Raw genomic sequence first — 21,059 nt, forward strand, 5'->3', positions numbered from 1 at the left:
CTAGAAGAAGAAAAAACTCCTCTAAGGAGAAGGGAAATGTCGTCACCGAATCCCTCTCGCTTTCCGGTATGGAAAATTAGACTTTTAAACTGTAGTCTGATCCAAGCATGCATCAGCAGGCTGTGGCCCCATCTCTGAAGTGTACCCTTGGGGCAGATGTTACTATAGAAACAATGAGCCAGGTGACATGTGGCTTATTGTGCTTACAGACGGTATTGTGCTTTGACTCTTACAGGTAAAAGATGAGTGAGTTCTTTGATGGGTTAAAACTAGTTATCATCCAACAAGACAGTTTGTTATTATAATGATATATAATAATTATTATTGGGTTACTCAAGATATTTATGTAAGGAACAACATTAGCACAGGCCTAGCAACAACTTAACAATGTTAGAAACTGTGGTTTAAAAAAGCCATTCATCTGTTTTAACTATGTATGTCAGTGTGTTTGTACTTAATCCACAATATATTTAGTTTAAATATGTAGTCTACATCTACATTACTGCCTTTCTTATAGTTATGCCTCCTAATTGTCTGTATTTTGTTGACCTTATCCGTATTCTCGACAGCATACTGCAAAAGCAATGAAAATCTAGCTAACTGCCACCTGCCTGACATTTTATGCTTAATGTACATAGAAAGGGGTTCCTCGAGATACACTTGTGCCTGAAGCTCGTTAAAGAAATATGCGCTTTTCCGCTTTCTGCATGGCATCAGATTGTAATTGAAATGAAATGAATATGTTCTACAGAATATTAAACCTGCAGTTACATCCTACAGAGTACGCAGTAAGGGTCAGTGTCCCGAAAAACTCCCGCAGTAATTATTTGTATTTTCCCAGCAACCTTTCGGCAGCATGCGTCTTTAAAAGCGAAGGGCTGCACGACTGCCAAGACATCAGCAGTGAACGCGAGACCGCAATAATCGTGCCTGGCGGTGAGATTCTCAACAGCTGGGAGAAGGAAAAGTTTTTGTCGAGACCCGCTGATTTCCTACTCTGAGCGAAAACAAAAGGGTACGCTTTGATTATCCTTGTTTACCGTGAGGCATGTTCTGGATATTGCATCAATAGTTGTGATGGTCAAGCTCGTTAGTGTACTTTTCCTACAAAAGGGGCAAATTTTTTGCACAAGACCACTCAGCCTTTTTTTTTAGGAGTTTACTACCAAGAGCACCGCGGTACTCAACGGTCCACATTCTCAAAAAGAGCGGTTATTTTCTATTTATCAAACATAAATTATTGAGTGATGTGAACTTCAGTGCAATGTTTTCTGTCTCGTTTCTTTTATATGGATGGAATTATTCACACGTCGTCTTTATCTCTGTCTCTGTCTGTCTTGAATGTGCAGTAACGTTGTGAACATCGAGAGAGTGAGATGTCAAATTTGTATTTTCTTTTACTACTTGAAGCCTGTACTTTGACCCTGGTTCTTGGATTAAATAATGAAGGTAAGACGTTTTTAATTACTTTTGCATTTTGTTGTGGCTTGATTAGTACCCTACGCATTGTCCTCAGTGTGTTTTGACCTTCATATAAAGTATTCCCGAATTATCAATTACGTTTCACATTCACGTTACAAATTTATTTGTTCAACAACAAATAGTTACCTCCAGGCTGCATTTGACTCTTTATAATGACATTTAACTCCATTGTCACTACTATTCCTTTTTGTCCTTGACATATATTTTAATGCTGACTTTTCGTATTTAGACATAGAACATCCTCTATATCATCAGACACGTTGTGTGGTTATCCCTGGATTCTTTGCAGTCTCTCACATGGGAAAATACCACCATCACCGCAGTGTATGGTCTTGTATTAGAAGCAGCTGTTGAGGAGCTTGTGTTCTGAATATGCCTGTGGAAGAATTTAAGACACAGGGACCATGGATTGTTTGGCTTTTGTGTCCCAAAGGAATAAGGCATAACTTTGACTCCAGCCCTCCACATGCTGTGAGCCTGTGAGTCATTTAAAATTTGTTACAAAGTGCATTTAGAAATCAGTGTCTAATCGAATGCCTGTCCATTTTTATTTTGTGGATTAAATTTAACTAGTTTTACAAGCTGTTTTACTGGGAAACCCTGTAACTGTTTTACTGGTGAACCCCTCAGTCCCTTAAGGTGAACCAAGGATTGCCTGTAAAATAAGAGTGATTTGGCTGTATTCAAGGTAGAGATTAATTGAATGGCCTGTTGGAATTTCATGGGTCAGTGGATAAAGTGAAGGTTCGTCTTGTAACACTGAGGGTTAATTCCTATTGTGAATGTATAGTTGGTTATAAGAGAATGCGCTGTTGTCTCCAAAAGAAAAAATGGGTTTCATATGTTTATTTGTCATGTGGATTTTAGTCAGACACTGATCAAATTACACTTCTATCTTAAAGTAGTGATCACAAAAATATGTGTTTAACCACAACAGGCCGCTTCTGAATAAAAAATAAGTTAATACAAATATGTCTTTTCATTTTCGTGGTTATTTTTCCAAAATACAAGAAACAAGAGTATTATTTTTATTTTAGAGACACTCTACTGGGATAAGGAGTTCCTACTGGCACTCGAGACCTGAAATGATTTGGGACCTCAAATGAGTCTTGGAGATGAAATGGCAAATGACAGGCCACAGGCAATGAACCATCTATTGAGGGATACTATTGTGAAATTAAAATGTAATGCTTCCTTAGATATTGTCATGGGAATGCAGAGCCCTGTAATTATTCCATATTAGATACAATAATCTAAAATGGATGTATTATGATCTGTGTCAGATGGAAACCACAAATCTGTTACATGTTGTAATCCCATGTCATAATATCTACTTGTTCTCACAGGGCACTTACTCATTGTGTGCTGAATGCTGACAATTGCCAGTGAAAGATTCATGACCTTGAATGCACTCAATCTGAGATACATTGAAGAAATGTAATTGTGTATTAAATTGATACAGTCCTGTAATTATTTTCTCTGAGCTGTTTTCAGTTTATGTCTCAGGTTAATGTAAATTGTAAAATATTGTAATGGACGTCAATACAGAGTGATTTACCGTCTTGTTTAATTTTATGAAAACTTGTGGACATTTGTGTCAATTATCTGGTAAAACCCATTGGTTCTGGCTGTGCGAAAACCATTTATTCCTTGTTACAGTTCATACACTCAAAGCCAAACTGTAACAAATCTAATTATCCCAAGAGGGGATTTTTTTTCTGTCCATGTCTCGGATTTACTTACTGTCTTTAGGTCTCCGTGGCACATGATATGAGTAAGCCTGTAGGAGAAGGTTTGTGATGAGGAGCTTTTACTGATGCACCTGTATTTTTCTTTATGGAGTGACTCTGATGCTCACTTTGTTGTACCTTCTCAAAACAGTGTAATTACAGATCAGCAGTCACTCAAATTACAAGTAAATGACTGAGTGCATAGACGCCAGCTGGGCCATAGCCTACTTTGAACTTTTTAACATGTTGACTCAGCCAAACGTGTGAACAAACAAACATATTAGCACTAAAAGCATAAAATGAAAATCTAGAATAAGGACTTCTTTGGTCTACCCCATTACCAGGAGCCAAAAAAAAAACTGCAAATGAAAACAAAATGAAACACAAAGCAATAAAAATCAACTAATCCTGATCTGGTTTCACAGTCTGATGTTATGAATTTTGGAAAATGTTTGTGCCTAGACAGGCTTTCTACATCGAGTGACTTGGGAATCTGTCCTGTTATAATGGCTTGTGTAACGGGGTATGCACGAGGCCGCAGCAGCACAAATTCAAAGCCTGATATAAGCAGCTGGTTTGTAACAGGAACTTTAACAGTAATGTTTTTAATTTGGCTTAGGAAGGCTACTGTACCTAGTTCTGAAAGCCAATGAGCACTAGTGTGAGGGTTGAGTCACAGAGCGTGAGTCACAGAGCACTCACAGGGCTGTGCATTAGTGCAAAACTTCATTGCCTCCCGTTGTGTCATAGTGTCTACGTTGTAAAACCGTCAGATGGCCACAGCTGTAAACTGCACTCTCAGCATTGGCAGCTGAATAAGGAGGTTGGATGGAAAATGACAGCTATGCAGTTATAAGTGATTTGATGTTGGACAGTTGTCCTTCATTTGTTCAAAGCGACGACACACATGCTTGCTGAAAAGATTAGTTAGAAACAACAGTTCAGTGTGTAGAGGGGTCAGAAGCATAACGTGTTCTTGTGCAGGGAATTTGGTGTCTGTCTACTGTCCTTTCCAAGCTGTCTGAATATACTGCTCCAAGTATGCCTCTGTTTGGATTAACAAGCATGAAGTAAGCTGAGGGAGAATGAAATAGAGTGAAATTATAGAATGTTTCCATTAAGAATAGGGAACGATGTGGGTTTTGCCTCAGTGTGATGCAGTATGCTTTCACAAAACATGAAAGGAGTCAAACACACTTTAGTGCTGTAATACAGTAATGTTTTCCAGGGAGGCAGCTCGGCAGCCCATAGTCAAGGGTCCTGATTTCCAGCAATGAACGCTTTATTGTGTGATCTCACCATTATTGGCTCATTACTCTAATTGTGCTCTAGTTACACATTGTCATGTAATGTTCCAGTGCAGATAAGATAAACAAGCTGTTGGAGCTGTTGCATATGGAGTGGGTCTGGATCAAGGTACACAAGGGAAATCATTCAGTGCTTGTAATGTTAAAGGAGTGGAAAATTTAAAATAAGGTTCCAAATTGTAAAATTGTATCCAAACAGTAGTGAGCAGGGTAACCCTGGTCCTTCCCAGCACTGGAGTAACCCACTACTGGAAAAAGAATGGGGGGGGGGGGTGTTAATGCATTTATCCCTCTGGGATGGGGCTATGGAAACTAGAATATTTAAGTCTCTGAAGTAAACTACAGTGCACTGATGAAGCAAAAAATGGTAATTTAAGCTGTTTGCTGGGATCCTGACAAATCCTTTTCAGAGAATCAAGTGGAAAATTCCGTGTCAAACACAAAATGAAGAAAAAAAGTTACAGTTGGGAACCTACCATTCTATGGCCAGGGGGTGTTAGCAATGGCCAACATTGCTACCACGGCGTATTGGAATGGTATAGCTTGTGGTGAATTCTTACTACATTATTCAAATCCTAGCTCCCCTGTTCAGACTCACTTTTTCCACTGTCTCTTAGAGAGTGGACGGTGCAGTTGTGATGGTCCCGGAGGCATGACTAATCGCAAACACAGGTGTACTTTTGTTAGATATATGCTATGCAGTCAAACCAAAATGGCTGGCTCCTAGACATGAAGTCAAGCCAAGGAAATGAAGTACATGAAAAAAAAAATGAAAAAAAAAAACCTTTTCAGAGCTCCAACTGACCTGTTTTCCATTTGGCTTTTCAAAGTTTTTTTCAGTTTTCATTTTCATTTTCATTTTTCAATCATTTCAAACATTAAAGCTCCTTCCTTCCATTTTAAGCAGTTGAACCACACGTGTGCTACACAAATCACAGGTCATAACATGAGTATACAACGTAAACAAACGGCAGTCTGCTTAAGTTTATCTGGACAGTGATGACCATTCTGGTGATATACTGACTGTAAGACCAGAGTGTTCTGAAGTGATGTAACAGTTGATTCTGTCCCATTTCAGATTCTCCGAGCACACTGCCAAGCGGCTACAATGAGATCACACCAGAGGAGGAGACCCACTATACACCCCGTCTGGACTACAGGAGTAAGTGCAGGGAATTGTGTGTGTTCATTCGTTTTGACCAAGATGAACAAAGTGGTGATGATGACACATTCCCCCTTAATATATAAATATTATGCTGCCTTTAACACTGGTCTTGTAATCTACCCTCAGTGGATGTGTCAAGGTCTTGATTGGGCATAGACCCTACTGTGCCTGGGGGGAAAGTGCTTTTGATTTCTGACGTGGTGTTGTTCTAAGGCTATCCTGTGCATTTCTGGTGGCAGCTCCACGTTGGTGTTACACCCTGAACCTTAAGAATGGGGAGGTCTCCTGTTTCTCACCCCGTGGAGGGAACTACCACAACACCCTGGGGACGCGCTGTGAGATGTCCTGCGATCGCGGGTACCGGCTGCTGGGACGGTCATCGGTGCAGTGCATGCCCAACCGCAAGTGGTCAGGGACTTCGTACTGCCGGCGTGAGTGGTTCTGGAAGCCTGTCTGCTTTGCTTTGGGAACGTCTGTTTGAAGAGGCATTAAAAGTCCCCCCAACATCTGTCATGGATCAAGATCATCACAGATAGTTTAATTAAATGAAATGATGACACCAAGGTGTCACTGGGCGCTCTCGATTGGTTCAGTTGGAAAAGTGCTCATCTCAACTGCAGGCTAAGCCCTGTGGCCTGAGCTCATTCCCAACTGTGTCAGCCAATGACCTGAGGTCCATAGTAGCATAAAAATTGGTTTTGTTCCGCCTTGGTAGGGTTGGATATGTGGGTAGGGTCTCCTTGTCTTACCACTCACAAGCACCCTGTGAATCAGGTGCCTGCGAGTCAGTGAGGTGCTCAGATGACTGTGGATATCTTGATATAATATGATATCTTCACTGTGGTGCACTATGGGAGTTGTAGTGTGGAAAAACAGCCATAGGCTGTGTGTGAGTGTATCTCAGAATTGCCTTTGTCTTGCTTCAGTGCTCCTGTACCACTGCAGAGGTTGTCACAGAAGGTGAGCTTAATGTGTAATTGGACATTCCAAAAGAGTTGCATAAAGGTAAAACAACATTAAAATAAGGCTGCCACAGTGTGGTGTAGTGGTATGAGGTTTGTAACCCATAGGTTTCTGGTTCAATTCCAAAATGCCTTAGTAAAAATTTTTACACAGTATACAACTAAGATGATAGTGGGGCCAAGCTATTAGGTGTCTGTCTTCTTGCATTTCAAGGTTTTAGTCCACCTGCTGCTGGTTTTCATCAATAGAGTTCAGTTATGTCTTAAGCAATTTCCTTTTTGGATTAATAAAGTATTATCTTACCTTAAAATGGATGATTACTGCATAAGGGCATTTGTTGAGTAAAATAAGATTTATTATAATGTCTTAATCATTCCGATAACCATGTGATCATTAGCCTGTAACCTGATGGATCTGTCTGTCCCTGTCTCCTTGCTTTGGCATGTTGATCTCTCAGAGGTGCGCTGCCGTGTCCTGCCCCTGATCTTACACGGCACATACACCTGCACCAATGGCGTGATGGTGGACTCCAGGTGTGACTTCACCTGTAACCCGGGGTACCGGCTGGAGGCAGGCCACAGCCGCACCTGCCTGGAATCGGGGAGGTGGAGCGACACAGAGCCCGTATGTGCAGGTATCCCGTGTTTGAAGCTCCAGCTCAGGTGAATCCAACCAGGATCAAAACACCAGCAAGCCCTCTGAAAGCCAGAGATCCCTTGTTCAGCCTGATGCAACCTCATTGCAGTATTACTACTGGCAAAACAAACAGGGGTGTGGTGATAAAAACAAAGAAAGCTTGAACTAATTTTACTTCCCAGCATGCATTATTTCTGAATCCTGGCTCTCAGCTTTCACAGATTTTCCACTCGCCCTCCCCCTCTGCCTCAGTGTCTTTAGAGCCATTTCCTCTGCCTCTTTGGCTCGGTTCCAGTTCCTCTGTGGGTTGCTTACTAATCTTCAAAGTTCTCCTGCTTAACTGAGCCTGAGATCAGACTCAGAAATTTGTTGCAAGCAAGAGACTTAATACCAGAGAGGACGCTTATACTTTACTGTGCCAGTGTTCATGCTTTTTCGAACAAAAAGAGTACAACTCCAAAATTTTGTTCCAATCCTTGTTGTTACAGATCGTGACCCTCCCAAAATACAGTGCCCACTCTCTCGAGTGAGGCTAGCAGAGCCTGGAAAACTGACCGCCAGGGTGACCTGGAATCCCCCTGTTGTCAAGGATACCGCAGACACGAGGCTGACTGAGTACACAACATCCCACTCTTGCTGTTAAAGGCTTTTTCTTTTTTTTCTTTTTTTTGAGGGGAAGGGGTTAATTGCCCTTGTCTCTTTCTGTCTCTGTGCAGTGTAACACTCATTGGTCAAGCGCCAGGGTCAGAATTTGAAGAAGGGATACATGTCGTCCGATACAAAGTGTATGACCAGGCCAGGAACAAGGCAGCCTGCAAGTTCATTGTCCGTATTGAGGGTAAGGCATCTGGGCAGGTGCAGGTGCAGGGAGGGGGCAGGGTGTGACTACATTTGGGACTAAACTAGCATGGTACACCTCCCTGTATATGTTGCAGTAGTATCTATAGTTAAAAACCGCACCTTTGAATGAATTGAGGGTTCAGGGCTACCCTAGTAACAAGACGTGAATGTCATTGGCACTTCCATTTGTGGTAAGATCTAATGAGAAACGCCTTGTTCAACAGGGAGGAGACTATCAGGGATTCTCCTGGAATATTCTAGAGCCATACCATGACATTGATTAAGTGGAGAATGAAGTAACCTCTTTTTGGTCTAAAATGTGGAGTGACAAATTTTCTCTCGCTGTCTCCAGTGAGGAGATGCCCAGCCCTCAAAGAGCCTCTTCACGGTTATCTCTCCTGCTCCCCGGGGGACAACATCTACGGGTCTATCTGCGAATACCACTGCGAGGAGGGCTACGAGAGGAGGGGTGCGCCCACCAGGGTGTGTCAGTTTGACCGCAACTGGTCTGGGGACGCTCCAAAATGCTTCAGTGAGTATTTTCGCCAAATGCTGACGGATTCCTGCTAGTCTCAAATGCTGTTGCTACAGCAGCAGAGCTGCCAGTTGTTAAGTTGAAACTGGTTTGCTCTCAGGAGGGGCATAGAATTTTGCTTTCAAGTCACTTTTGCAAGTATACACATGCATACAGCATAGGCTATGCACTGTATCTTTTTTTAAAAAAAAAATCGGAAGCAGTGGCTTTGCTGGGCCGAGGGGTTGTGCTGAGATGTGTGCGTGTGTTTGCAGTGATGGAGATCAACACAGACGTTAGGACCTCCACAGCCCTGCTCGCCAAATTCTATCGGAAGAGGAGGCTGCTCGTTGTGTCAACACCCGACACCGCCAACCAGTATTACAAGCTTCAGAAGATCATGCTGGAGGTGTGTCCCCCTTACCTGGCCAGACAGACCGTGACCCTTTGCTGCTTGTAACAAAGAAGGAAGAGGGTGGGGGGCCATTGTGGGCGGGGGGGGGCTGTTCGATAGCCTGACCACTGGGCTTGCCAGGACTGATTGCTGGTGCTGTTGTCTTGTGCAGAGAACAGAGTGTGAACTGAACATGCGACAGGTCACTGTCATTGAGCTTCTGGGATTGCCTCCACGAGAGGTGGGCCGCATCAAGGACCACACCCTCGACTCTCAGGTCATCGAGGGACTCAGGTAACCCGACACCTCCAGTGTGATGGACATCTAATATTGTGTTGTACAGTAAACTTGATGATGCTCTATCATGCCATGACAGCAAAAATGCAACCCTTAAAAAAGTGTGACAAGATCATTTGTTGCAGCAAATGAATCTGCCTTTAATCTGAAGTAACTTAAAAAAATAAAGCATGCTAAATAGACTTGTCTTGAATTTACAGAACCCATCGATATATGACACAATGAGAATTTATTTCATAACATTTAAAACTACCAGGACTTCAGCTCATTGTCATATATTAGGCTTCACAGGAACAAATGACACTGTGTTCAGAGTACACAGCTCTTCACCGTTTGTTCAGATTAAGAAAATGTCCCAGCCTGTGTGTGTTTGCATGTGTATTTACAGGCAGGCCCTGAGGATTTCCAAAGCGTACTTCACCATGGTGCTCCTGGACAAGCATGGCATTGACCGGGAGCGCTTTGTCGAGCCCACCACCTCAGAAGAGCTCTATTCGCTCATCGACGACTACCTGCTGAACGAGGAGGAACGCGAACGGCTGGAGAAGTACAGGGATGTGTGTGACTGAGCTGCCAGTCACTGCCTCCGCTAAGGGCTGATCCACCACAGCGCCCCCCAGTGGCAAGGAATGGAACACGCAGAGGCTCTGTGACAAGGGCTTTCCTTTTTGTAGAACTTTAGCAACTCAGAACGAGCAGATATCTTTTTAACTGTTGAATTTTCTCAATAGCTTAAACTGAAACTGCTTTTACAGCAAGACCATTGTGTCAAGTAGCAAATTTCCTGGTGTGAAACTACAAGGGTTGTGTCAATAGTTGCAGATTTGACAGTAAATAGCTGCCATTTCTGTCTGCAAGCAACAGAAGATAGACATGATGCAGCATTTCCAGAATGTTACTTTTAACAGAACACTTTTGTTAAAGAAACATATACAACCAACCTGTTTAAAATGACAATATATTTATTAAGTCATTAAAATCATTTTATATAGCCATCATAAAAAACTCCTCTGTCCTTTGAACTTAAGGTTTGAGATGCAAATATGATTTCATTTTCTTCTAACACCAAGAAGTCATGCAGAATAGAAAGGCATTTTGTTGGTCTCTTTCTTCATTTAGGTAAAAAAACAGCAGCAATACAATTTAACTACACTACAATGCATGGATGCATCTGAGGTTAATGATCAAGCATTTGTTTGTACTATTACATGGAATTATACATTTAGAAAACTGCAGTTCTTCATAAGGACTAATTCTGACACAACACTTAATTTCACAGATGGATCAATACTGACCCTTATTGTGAATACAAAGCTATTTTTTGTACCTAATATTAACTTCATGTATGTGTACCTCTTATACTTTATTTCATTTCCAAATTAGCAGGCCAACACTGTAGCTGTGATGTCTAAGAAATCTGATGCAGCATAGTTTGGTGTCATGTTTCCATTGTTCAGAATACAAACTAATGCACTCTTTGGAATACTTTTTGAACTCTTTGGTTAGTTCTGTTTATGTTTCTGGAATATATTTTCCTTAAATAAAGCCCTTGAAGGGATAATTTTAGTATACAGATATTCTAAATATTCTAAAATAAAATACTTTGTTTTTGCAATATCAAAACCATATATAATTTGCAATATAATTTTTGAAGCGCAGTTAAAATATACATAAAATACATAAAATGCATAAAATACAAGGTACTCTGGGCCAGCATAAGGATTCAGTCACAGCTCCAATAAAATGAAGAGGTTCACAGAGTACAGAACTGATGGCAGTCAGTACAGTAACTGAAATGAATAAAGGAGCATCTCTGTGTCTGCAATCTGCTCCCCCTCCTCTCTCACACAGTGGGCTGATGATCTCACTTGCCCTTACCCATGGAGGACCGCAGTGGAAGAGTGCCCTCTGCCCACGAGTCAGGGTACTGCATCATCTTCTGCCACAGACACACCTCCTCCCCAGTGGAGTCCCCTGTCCACCCTGTGGCTGCTCCCTGCTCTGCACCTGGAGGAACAGCAGAAAGCACAGTCACCCACAGGATCAGCACCTCCTGCTGTACAGCTGTGAGCTAGCTGGTATAGTGTGCATGTATGTTCAGAGAAACTTCTATATTTGGAAGCAGCCTTTGTAGGTTTTTTGTACACCTGTGTATCTATGAAAATACTTTCGGTGTCATCATGTGGCGGTGCTGTCAGACCCCCGGGTGGTATCTCACCTCCTCCAGAAGTCAGACGGACTCCGCCCAGGAAGTCGTTGCTGGACATGGCCTCGCGGTCCCACACGGTCAGCTCCAGACACATGCCCTTCAGCTGATCCAGGGTCAGGTCCTTGTAAACGAACGTGTGGTCGTAGTGCGGGTTCAGAGTTTTCTTCACCACCGGGGTCTTCCTCTTGGTGGCCTTGGTCTTAGACGGCAGCAAATACCTGAGTGGACACAGTGGGAGGAATAAGCGGTTGGCGCTGACCCCCTGCATTGACCGATTCTTGTGCAGTGAGAGTACAAAAAACTGAGCAGTGACAGCCTCTCACCCCTTGACAAAGGAATCCGACGTGCCTCCAGCTTTCATCGCTGTCAGGTTCTTCGCCTCTTTGATCAGGACATGCAGCTCTCCACCCTCCTCCTCCTTCTTCTTCTTCTTGCCTTGGGAGATGAAAATCCGTGTCATGCCAGCACTTGCAACAATTGGGTTCAAAGGTCAGGCAGCGAGGTGATGCACTCCATTGTGTTATGTCTCCGCGCCCCTACCTTTTGCCTTGTCCGTCGGCGGCTCATTTGCAGAGACGTACTTCAGGGAAATCACCAGCTCTCCTTTGTACTGAGCGAAGGCAGAAGCGAGCGAGGCGGCCACCTTTGGCAAGGATAACAGCTCAGATTAACAACAGGAAAAACCTTAGTCCTGGCACACTGTGGTAATGCAGCCATGTACTCAAAGCCAACAAGGGGGGTGGGGGGGGGGGGGGGGGGGGGGCACTGGGGAGTGAATCTCGAAAAGCATACCTTTCCCCTGAGTGCCACGCGCTCCTCGTGGGCAGAGGTCAGGTTCCTGCTGTCGAGCGGGAGGTCCACCTCCCCCAGGAAAGCGTTTCGGCCGAAGCGGTCATGGTGCCACACGGACAGCTGCAGGGACCGCGTGAGCAGCTGGGAGTGGGTGATGGAGTACTGCAGCACAGCCGGAGGCCACAGGCCAGCGGGGCACAGAACAGGCACAGAACAGGTGGTGCGGTTATTAGAAAAACCGACAGAGACACTGCTGCACCCACACAGAGTAAAACCCGCAATGCCTTCCAGGAGCTGACTGCCTCCACCCACCAACTCTCACGTTTGCCATATCTTCAGTGTGAGGCGTTTACACTCTGGATGAACAAAGGGCGGGGATAAAAATCAATATTTGCCTGTTGCTCATGCTTGTCATGAATTCCCTTCTCCTGAATGTCAGTATCAATGTAACTGTGTGCACCTCTGGCAAACAATGCTTTCTTAATGATCTACCATTATGCAGGACAAGGATTCAGGGATGTACAATTAAGGCTAGAGCCAAAGAGTCAATACATTCCCTATGATTACAATGATTTTTGTCTGTCTTGTACAAGCTACCTTCAGGGTTTCATTGTAGACAGGGTTGATGGTGTTGCGCTTGGTTGTAGTTTTCCTCTTGCTCTGGCGAGACTTGTCTGGGAGCAAGTAGCACTTGACATACCTGCAGCAGACAGCAGATACAGAGGTGCTTAATGCAATTTATCTGTTGTATGTTCATCTGACCACAGGGAATAGTTTTCCTCTCCCACAAATATGTAAGACAAATTTATACATCTGGGAGAGATATATTTATGTATTCCGAAGCTTAAACTGAAACGTGAAGTACTAATGAGTGGTAGAATTAACAGGTGACAGCCAAAACCAAATCACTGCTATGCACTCCTCATATGGACTTGTCTCTGTCTAAAGGCAGGCACCACGTTAATAAAGGGATGCTCCATGTTAATACCAAAATACTCTAAAATGACATCTATTATTTTTCACCTAACATTTATCATAAAGTATCATTTACATGTTGATCTGGTTAATACCTGCTTAGTCATATTCTTATATATACACTTACTATCTCAGCACCCTAATGACCCAATTTTATGTACCGGCTTCATAATTGATACAAGTACATACGAGTATTAGAGATGTTCTGCAGGGTCCACGTTAACTGCTTTTTTTAACATAAAGTAAGTGCAGATTGAATGATGACGAAGAAGTCACTGATCAGAGAGCCCAAGGCGTTTACCATCAGGAGTGTCTCTTTCCTGCTGCCTAATGGAGAAACATGTGCTGTCCATGTGGGCAGCTGAGAGTCATTTACAACATCCTGGAGAGCTTGAAATCCATTATTTGCCATGATACACAGCTGAACACAAATTCCCGGTATTTAAAAATGTTGATTGCTTCTGACATGCCAAGTTGGAAGTAGCTGGACCTCCACACTCACGGGTTGGAGCGCTGTTTGGCTGAGTCTCCGTAGGCCAGGCCGCTGCAGTCCTTGACGAGGACGGAGAGGGTCTGGGTGCGTTCATCGTAGCTCAGGGAGAATGCAATATTTCCACTAACCTCCACGGTGTCGTAATCTCCAGCCTCGCTGTACACACTCATCAGACTGCCCAGTGTGCTCTGGGAAAAACACACAGCCAATCAGGACAGCTCTGGTGAGTCACATGACTCTCGCCCACCACACTGATAAATGAACAGACAGGCTGCTTATGCTGCCTGTAAATACACATTTGGCTGTCATGCAGTTGAAGTGAAATGAGGTTTCCAAGGGATTACCTTGGAGCTGCGAAGGCTTAATGTACTGCTGCCAGTCGTTTTTCTGTGGATCTCCACCAAACTGTCTATGTCCTCTTCCTCCTCTTCCTCCTGCAACCACAGTGCTGTGTGAATTCCCACAATAGTGTGGCTGGTGTCCACATGGGAGAGATTGCAAAATGTGTTCTCCAAAACTGTTTGTATTGCTTCTTGTTTCCTAATCTGCTTTCCCACCTCACCTGCATGTTAAGCCCAGGCACCGACTTGCTTCTGTCCCCCATGGTGGTTCCTGTGGCCTCTGCACCACCCTCACGAAGGTCCAGCACCGAGGTGGGCCGACTGTAGTCTGAGCGTCACGATACAAACAGAGTTCCTCAAATTATACAAGCCTTTCTTTACATGGCACGATTCAAACTTTCAAACGTGAACAGTAAAAAGCCTCGGCCCTTACCCGAAGGTTTCTGGACTCTCTTGATGCTCCTCTTGAACAGCCCACCATCCTCAGCTACCAGCCCTGGTAAGGGAATTCCACGCAGCCGTACGACCTGGAGGAAAACAAGAGGGTCAGGTGTGACAAGATGGTCAGGTGTGACTTACCCAGTCCGTGACAAGTTAGTCTGAGATGAAAGCATTCTAGCTGAGCGGAGGTGTGGGCGGTATCTCACTGTTTCTATGTTTGAAGAATGGCTGGAGGTGTCCTCTGCTTTGATGGGGACGGTCAGAGTGGATACACAGGACCCCGCGGGACTGGATTTGGCTGTCGACTCTCCCTCCGCCTCTCCATCTCTCCTGAGAGACAAATGCAAGCTGAGGCTGCCGTGCCCTCCCTCGAGGGCTGTGCAGAACGCGGCTCACCCCCAGAGCCAGGCTGATCTTACCGTGGCAGGACGGGTGTCCCGCGGGAGGACTCTGTGTCAGTTTTGAGGCTGCTCAGGCTGGCCTTCTCTGCCGACTCGGTGTCACTGCGCTGCTGCTCCCGAGCCTCGGGGGGGTTCGCCAGCTCAGAGGAGACACTGAAACACAGGAGGTGCAGTGGGGACCATTACCCAAGTCTACCCACTACTGAACCACAGTTACAGTTTAAGTTTGCACGTAAATCCCCAGTTTTCCCCAGGAGTGGCATGTAGGTTTCTCACGTCTTCTCATTGGCCACCAGGTCCTTCACTCTTGGGCGGGGCAGCGGGGAGGGATGGCTGGGGTTCATCGCTTTGTTCTGTAGGAGAACCTCCCCAACCGTCTCTCGCTTCTTCACTGAAATGGAACAGCCCGCTGTTAGCCTTGGAGAGGCCAGACAGCAGGCAGAGAAACCTCTACTATATTCCAATGAAAATAACATAGTATGGTTCCGCTTAATTAACGGAACAAATGGAGGCATGCCTGTTTCAAGCTTGCACAGATCACTCCATCACTCCCATCTGTAATGAGGAGTAGTAAGAGACTGGGGGTTTTGGCAATGCTGCAAATCAATCAAAAAAGGCACCCAGTAGCTCAGTGGCTAAGGCACTCACTTTGAGTGCAAGCAGAGTGCTATGGCCTGGGTTTGATCCCCGAAATGCCATCAGCTAATAATGACCGAGAGCCAATCGGCTTTGTTCCACCTGAGACAGGGGTCGGCAAGGGTTCCTCATATCACTGCTCTTGGACACCGACTCACCTGGCACCTGCGAGATGCTCTGTTAGTGAAGTTGCACCCATCCTGAAACTGGTGCTTAGCTCACTGTAGTGCAATGGGCAACTTACAGTGTGAAAAACACTTTAGTTGGTGTGTGAGTATCAGAGGATTGCACTTCTGCACAATTCCATGGATGTCACGAGAGTGACAACAGTGTTCAGTTCAGTGACAGTGATACATGAATGGGAAAAAAGCACTTAAATTGGACCTGATATCCCTCCCTTCCTACAGTAACTGCCTATGTCTATGTCCTGTACTCACATGGAGGCCTCTTCTTCAGGGAGCTTCTCACTATGTCATGTCCAGGTGTATTTGAGAAACGGTTCACTCGCTGGTCATAGAACCAGTCTCCAGTACTCTTCTTCAGATCCCTGAAAAATAAACAAGTTCATCTTTAAAGCACAAAACGTTCGCCCGCATTTCCCAGTGTAACGCTATTCATTGTACCACATCTACGGTACTTTAGGCCATCATTTTCTCACTGTGTACCCATAAGGCAGTCACTCACGCCTCCTTTGCGCACACGCTGCACAACCAGGATTCATTGGGGTGGACAGTGCGGCAGTTTCGGCACACTTGGTGGTTGCAGCCATGGCACTGGCTGGTGCCGGTTGCCAAGCGACCCAGCGGCTCTTGACAGCGCCCGCAGCTGCGTTCGCTGTAGTTCCCGCTGCTGCGCTTGGCTCCCTTTCTCCGGATTTCGAGCAGCTCCACCTTCAGCCGCCTGCCGAGCACAGAGACACGGCCACATCACGGTCACGCACACGCCCTCTCCGGGGGGGGACCGAAAAAGGGTCTCACCGTACACGCTGCTCCTCAGCATGCCTCAGCTCCTCGTCCCGCCGGAGCACCTCCAGGATCACCTCCCGCTCCGAGTCCGTCAGGAACGCCAGGTTGATCATCTCCACGCTCTCCAGCATCTTCACCTTTGACCTCTGACCTCGTCCTCCACGAAAAAGGACAGGTATCCTAGAATCCCAACAGCATATTGGACAATTTCAAAAGATTAATCACAACAAGAAACATCTGCTGTTTATCTGGTGTAACTGAAATATTAATAACAAATCTGTGGTCGGTGATAAAATAACTAGAGTGTCAGGAATTTTTAGTGTAGGTTCCTCTGCGTCAGCTCCCTCTCTCTCCCTCTGGTGTTCCACACAGAGCACCGTGAACACAGCACACGCCCTCCTCAGCCTCACATCTCACTGAGGAGACAGAGTACACGCCCCTCCCAGCACCGTGACAGATTAACACAAATAAATCAATGAGCCTCTTATAAATAACCACTTTAATATCTGCTGCCATGTGGATTGTGTGCCAAAGTGACCACAGGAGGAGGAGGAGGAGGTGGAGGAGAGGAGACTGCGGATGCGGTGACGCACAATGACAACAGACACTCCCTGCACACTTCAGAGTGCACAGTAACACACTGCATCAGGACTGTGACACAGTGGTAAGGAGCAGGACTCGCAACCCCAAATACTGCTAGTTTGACTCCCCAGGGGAGCTCTGCTGTTGTACCCTTAACTAATGTACTTCTCCAAAATTGTCTCATTGTATAAACAGTTGACATGCAAGCTGTATAATCTGCTCTGAATAAGAGTGTCTGCAACACAACTGTAGTATCATGCAGAAAAAAATGTCCAAAAACAATGGACTCAAAATAAAGATAAACCAAAAGACTCAATGTGGTTAATTTACCCAGCCATGGTGTTAATATTTCATCCAGAAGAGGGCAGTTATACAACCCCTGGCACCGGCAAATAAGCGCGGTAACAATGGCACCCAGTGTGATGGCTGACTGCAGTGGGAGACCATGTGTGTACAAACAGCGGGAGCCCCGGTGTGAGGAGGAGGAGGTCCGCGGAGCCGGGGAGACAGAGGCAGGAATGACACACAGACCCTCCGCGGGATTGTGACCTTTCCCTTCCCCTCCCGCCTCTCACAGCTGCCTCGCGCCTCCCCGCTGGAGGTCGCTAATTAAGGCGACGCCGGTGACAGGCGGTGACTTCGGGGGATCGCAGCCGGCCAACTGCCCATCCGCAGAGCCCGGGCTCTGTGAGGGCCTGCAGTCTGGAGCTGTCACCCGCTTCACGTCTCCACTAGAAAATTCCACACAGGCCGGATGCGCCAGCATTACAGGGACAGGCACCGAAAAACAAAACATGCACAGAATCGGAGATCTCACGGTAACTGCAGGCGCTAACTCGCACCCGACATGCTCTCTCTACAGGTGGCAGTCGAAAGGCGAAGTGTCAATCACTCATTAATTCTAACAGTAGGATTCCGTGAGCACAAAGGAATCACGATGCACGCCGTTTCTGAGGGGCACAGGAGAGCTATCTGTGTTAAACTACATAGAAGCAGACACTAACGGGCAGGAAGCCAAGATGCCATTTTTTAAAATGATGACTAACCCCGACCCGGATCCTCGGGTCACAGCTCACAGCAGAAGGAAAAACAAGAAGCTGGTCTGTAACATTTTCTGCCAGGTTAAAAGGTTGGTATGGAACTGGAAAAATAATAGAAGCTCAGCGTATCTCGATGTTCCCACCCTTTAAAGACACAGCTATGGGTGGAGTGCTCCTGTTAACCCATTTATTAACATCAGATAATCGTGCTGTCTACAGCCCTGCAGCAGATACAGTCCAAGCCTGTGACAGACATGAGCACACCTTTTTTCCACACACGGCACACTTCACAGCACAACTTGTGTGGCAACTTAAAAACAGTCCACAAATGTCTCCACAGAACAAAAAAGGGACAGCCTGCAAACACAGAGACACTATGCTTGTGTAATGACATGTCATCCAAGAAGTGTACAAAGAAAGAGACACTGCAGCTTTAAGTGCCCTGTAGACATTGTCACAATAGGGATAACAGCACTGTTTCCATAGGGTGTTAGTACCAATAGCTGTTCATATCGAAGGCAAATATTTGCAAAATGTCAGGCCACATAAAGTGATACTAAGATGATGAAGCGATACCAAGATTTTTTGCAATGATTAGGATATTAAGATCACAGGTCTAATGTTTCCCCAAATTTACTGGTTATAACAGTAGGGTATTAGTAAATGAGGAGACAAACCTCTATAATGCAATGGGTCACATTATTACAACTATAAGATATAGCACTCTGAAATCTATGCGCTCATACAACAACTTGTAGAATATCTTACCAAAAATGGATTAAATCAAGCATGGTATTTTTTGAAGCGAAGCTTCATGTTGGTTAAAATAAATTGCATTAAACAAACAAAAAACAGACAAATTTAAAAGGCCAGTTATAAAGCAGAGAATGTTAAGAGTTGGTGCCAAGATTTTTTTTTCTGGATGTATCCGTGTATGATGTATGGGAGCATGTATAACGTGGGAATGACAGCAAAAGAAAATTCGTGCTAACATGAAAAGGGGTCAATTGAAACATAAAATCGCAGGGGTACATTTGGGGAGCGTTTGGGTGAGTTGGGAGTGTAGTGGTTCGATGGCTATCAAGATATGCACATCATCAAAACAAAACAGGAGAAGCCGAGAGTCAGGAGGATAGAAATGTCATCTTCATAAATAAGATTAATGACGTCAGGAAATGAGAGGATGCAGCCTAGCTCTTCTCGGGTTCCTTTACAAGGCAGGAAACATCAATCATGGAACGAATACACATTTAAATCTGTTCCTCTCCATAAACATATCTAACTTAAGCAAGCATTAGCGGTTACTATGCACCGCCGTAGTCGGACTGGGTTTTTCTTTTTCTCTAGGTTTACTATAATACAAAATGACCTAGCTATATGCTTCCAAATAGGCAATGTAAAAATACTATTTTCATCTATCCGAGAAACTAGAGAACTTAGTATAATCGAGGAAAATGAACGTCTGTTTCTTTCTTAAATAAGCTAAGAACTTTTTTTTCCCAAAATCGTTCACCAATACATTTTGTAAACAATAAGGTCCTCATGCCAGCTACATATAGAATATATAGTTTAAAAAAAAACTATTTTTTCTTCACTTTGATCGTTTGCTGAAAACTTACACTGCACCTTCATCGTGCATCTTTAAATAGTTAGAAGTGTATGTTCAATATGTAGACATTTAACACCATGTGCGTCAAGAAAGGGTGAAATATTGAAATATGAAGAAATATTTTTTTGTGAAGAGGAAAACGTATGTTGCAGTTTGAGCAGAAGAAGCTATAATCATTGTGTAATAATTGTCTAAAAAAGATAATTTCTGTTACAAGAACTCAAGAGGGAGTGAAGTGCTGTATTTGTGTACATTGAACACCAAGACGCGTCAAGAAAGGGTTTAACTGATGAAATAAATGAGACAAAATCTAGCGAATAAATCCCGTGAGCGACATTCCATCTCAAAGAAAATAAACGTATCCTGTTCCTGCCGGATTTCGGGCAACGTTTGGAGTTACAACAGTAACTGAAAAGCTAACGCTATATGAACAGTTCGCTTCTTTTGCGCATAACTAAAGAACGTGTTAGAACTATCAAGAAGCCATGAAAGTCACTTACGTTCGTTATCACTGCAAAAGGCAGTAGCCGTCCTTAGTCCAAAGGTCTTTCTCCCTCTCGCCGCTTCCTGCACAATGAGTCGGTAGACTTTTAGCATTGGCAAGTAACCCCTTCTCCCGGAAGATACGGAAACTTTTTTCGAGACCGCAGGGCGAAGAGCGAGGCATTAAGGTAGTGGAACCGTTCGCCCTGTGATAAACAGGTGCATCACAGTGTACTGGCCCTCCGTTTTACCAGCAAAACTTAAAACATACCCACCCACTTTTCCGTTCGTTCCACTCTTGCCCATCACAACAATCCAGACGGCAGTGATTGAATTCAGAGTGAAATACATTAACCCTTCGTTTGTGATCACACATCTTCTTTTAAGACCATATCAAATCACTTGAATGTAGGTATTATGCCAGTAAAATTGCCTGCGTCTTGAATATTACTATAACGAAATATCAATACATAATATATATCTTGTTTCGTAAGAACAGTCACAGCGTCTCCGACAAAATCTGCAAGGTGGCAAGCACATGGCAGACGTTATATTATGTTTATTATGTTCTATAGTATGTAAAAACAGCCTTTTGTGGGTTGGACTCGACTTTCAGGAAGGTGTTACGCAGATTTGTGCAAAACTACAAACTACTACAGAAGGATGAACATTTACTTCCACAGGGTCTAAAGTGATACTATTGCTTTTATTAGCCATTCTTCTAACTATTTCAGACTGACAGTCAGAGTGTTTCATAAACACTC

The 21,059-nt window shown here is 44.4% G+C and overlaps 2 protein-coding genes across 3 annotated transcripts; one reads left to right on the forward strand and one right to left on the reverse strand.

The window, feature by feature from the left end:
- Nucleotides 1-3: 3 nt before the first annotated feature.
- On the forward strand, nucleotides 4-10,676 carry LOC118791523 (sushi repeat-containing protein SRPX2-like). 2 transcript variants are annotated; one of them, XM_036548910.1, is made up of 12 exons: nucleotides 4-66; nucleotides 842-1,015; nucleotides 1,350-1,449; nucleotides 5,598-5,681; nucleotides 5,924-6,115; nucleotides 7,105-7,281; nucleotides 7,772-7,898; nucleotides 8,000-8,121; nucleotides 8,476-8,655; nucleotides 8,913-9,046; nucleotides 9,204-9,325; nucleotides 9,717-10,676. In XM_036548910.1, the coding sequence occupies exons 3-12, from the start codon at nucleotides 1,377-1,379 to the stop codon at nucleotides 9,895-9,897; spliced, it is 1,392 nt and encodes a 463-aa protein (XP_036404803.1). In that variant the 5' UTR covers nucleotides 4-66; nucleotides 842-1,015; nucleotides 1,350-1,376; the 3' UTR covers nucleotides 9,898-10,676. The 2 variants fall into 2 exon arrangements, with proteins under 2 accessions (XP_036404803.1, XP_036404805.1); XM_036548912.1 differs by lacking the exon at nucleotides 4-66 and adding an exon at nucleotides 178-235.
- A 366-nt stretch (nucleotides 10,677-11,042) lies between these two features.
- On the reverse strand, nucleotides 11,043-20,376 carry sytl4 (synaptotagmin-like 4). Its single transcript, XM_036548760.1, has 17 exons — nucleotides 20,313-20,376; nucleotides 16,594-16,761; nucleotides 16,301-16,516; nucleotides 16,054-16,163; nucleotides 15,257-15,371; nucleotides 14,999-15,133; nucleotides 14,786-14,909; nucleotides 14,572-14,665; nucleotides 14,360-14,466; nucleotides 14,142-14,231; nucleotides 13,807-13,985; nucleotides 12,927-13,029; nucleotides 12,330-12,491; nucleotides 12,078-12,180; nucleotides 11,861-11,972; nucleotides 11,547-11,755; nucleotides 11,043-11,335 (listed from the first exon to the last, which is right to left on the reverse strand). The coding sequence occupies exons 2-17, from the start codon at nucleotides 16,710-16,712 to the stop codon at nucleotides 11,193-11,195; spliced, it is 2,121 nt and encodes a 706-aa protein (XP_036404653.1). The 5' UTR covers nucleotides 16,713-16,761; nucleotides 20,313-20,376; the 3' UTR covers nucleotides 11,043-11,192.
- Between the last annotated feature and the right edge of the window lie 683 nt (nucleotides 20,377-21,059).

This window comes from Megalops cyprinoides, chromosome 16 (assembly GCF_013368585.1).
Source record: "Megalops cyprinoides isolate fMegCyp1 chromosome 16, fMegCyp1.pri, whole genome shotgun sequence".
Taxonomy (NCBI): domain Eukaryota; kingdom Metazoa; phylum Chordata; class Actinopteri; order Elopiformes; family Megalopidae; genus Megalops; species Megalops cyprinoides.

Excerpts from the sequence above, each read along its gene's own strand:
- LOC118791523 (XM_036548910.1), top strand. The coding sequence starts at position 1,377 with ATGTCAAATTTGTATTTTCTTTTACTACTTGAAGCCTGTACTTTGACC. Across the intron at positions 5,682-5,923 it reads ACCCCGTCTGGACTACAGGA|CTCCACGTTGGTGTTACACC; the intron begins GTAAGTGCAGGG and ends TTCTGGTGGCAG. Across the intron at positions 7,899-7,999 it reads GCAGACACGAGGCTGACTGA|TGTAACACTCATTGGTCAAG; the intron begins GTACACAACATC and ends GTCTCTGTGCAG.
- sytl4 (XM_036548760.1), bottom strand. The coding sequence starts at position 16,712 with ATGCTGGAGAGCGTGGAGATGATCAACCTGGCGTTCCTGACGGACTCG. Across the intron at positions 14,467-14,571 it reads GAGAGTCCAGAAACCTTCGG|ACTACAGTCGGCCCACCTCG; the intron begins GTAAGGGCCGAG and ends CGTGACGCTCAG. Across the intron at positions 13,030-13,806 it reads GCCAAACAGCGCTCCAACCC|GTATGTCAAGTGCTACTTGC; the intron begins GTGAGTGTGGAG and ends TGTCTGCTGCAG.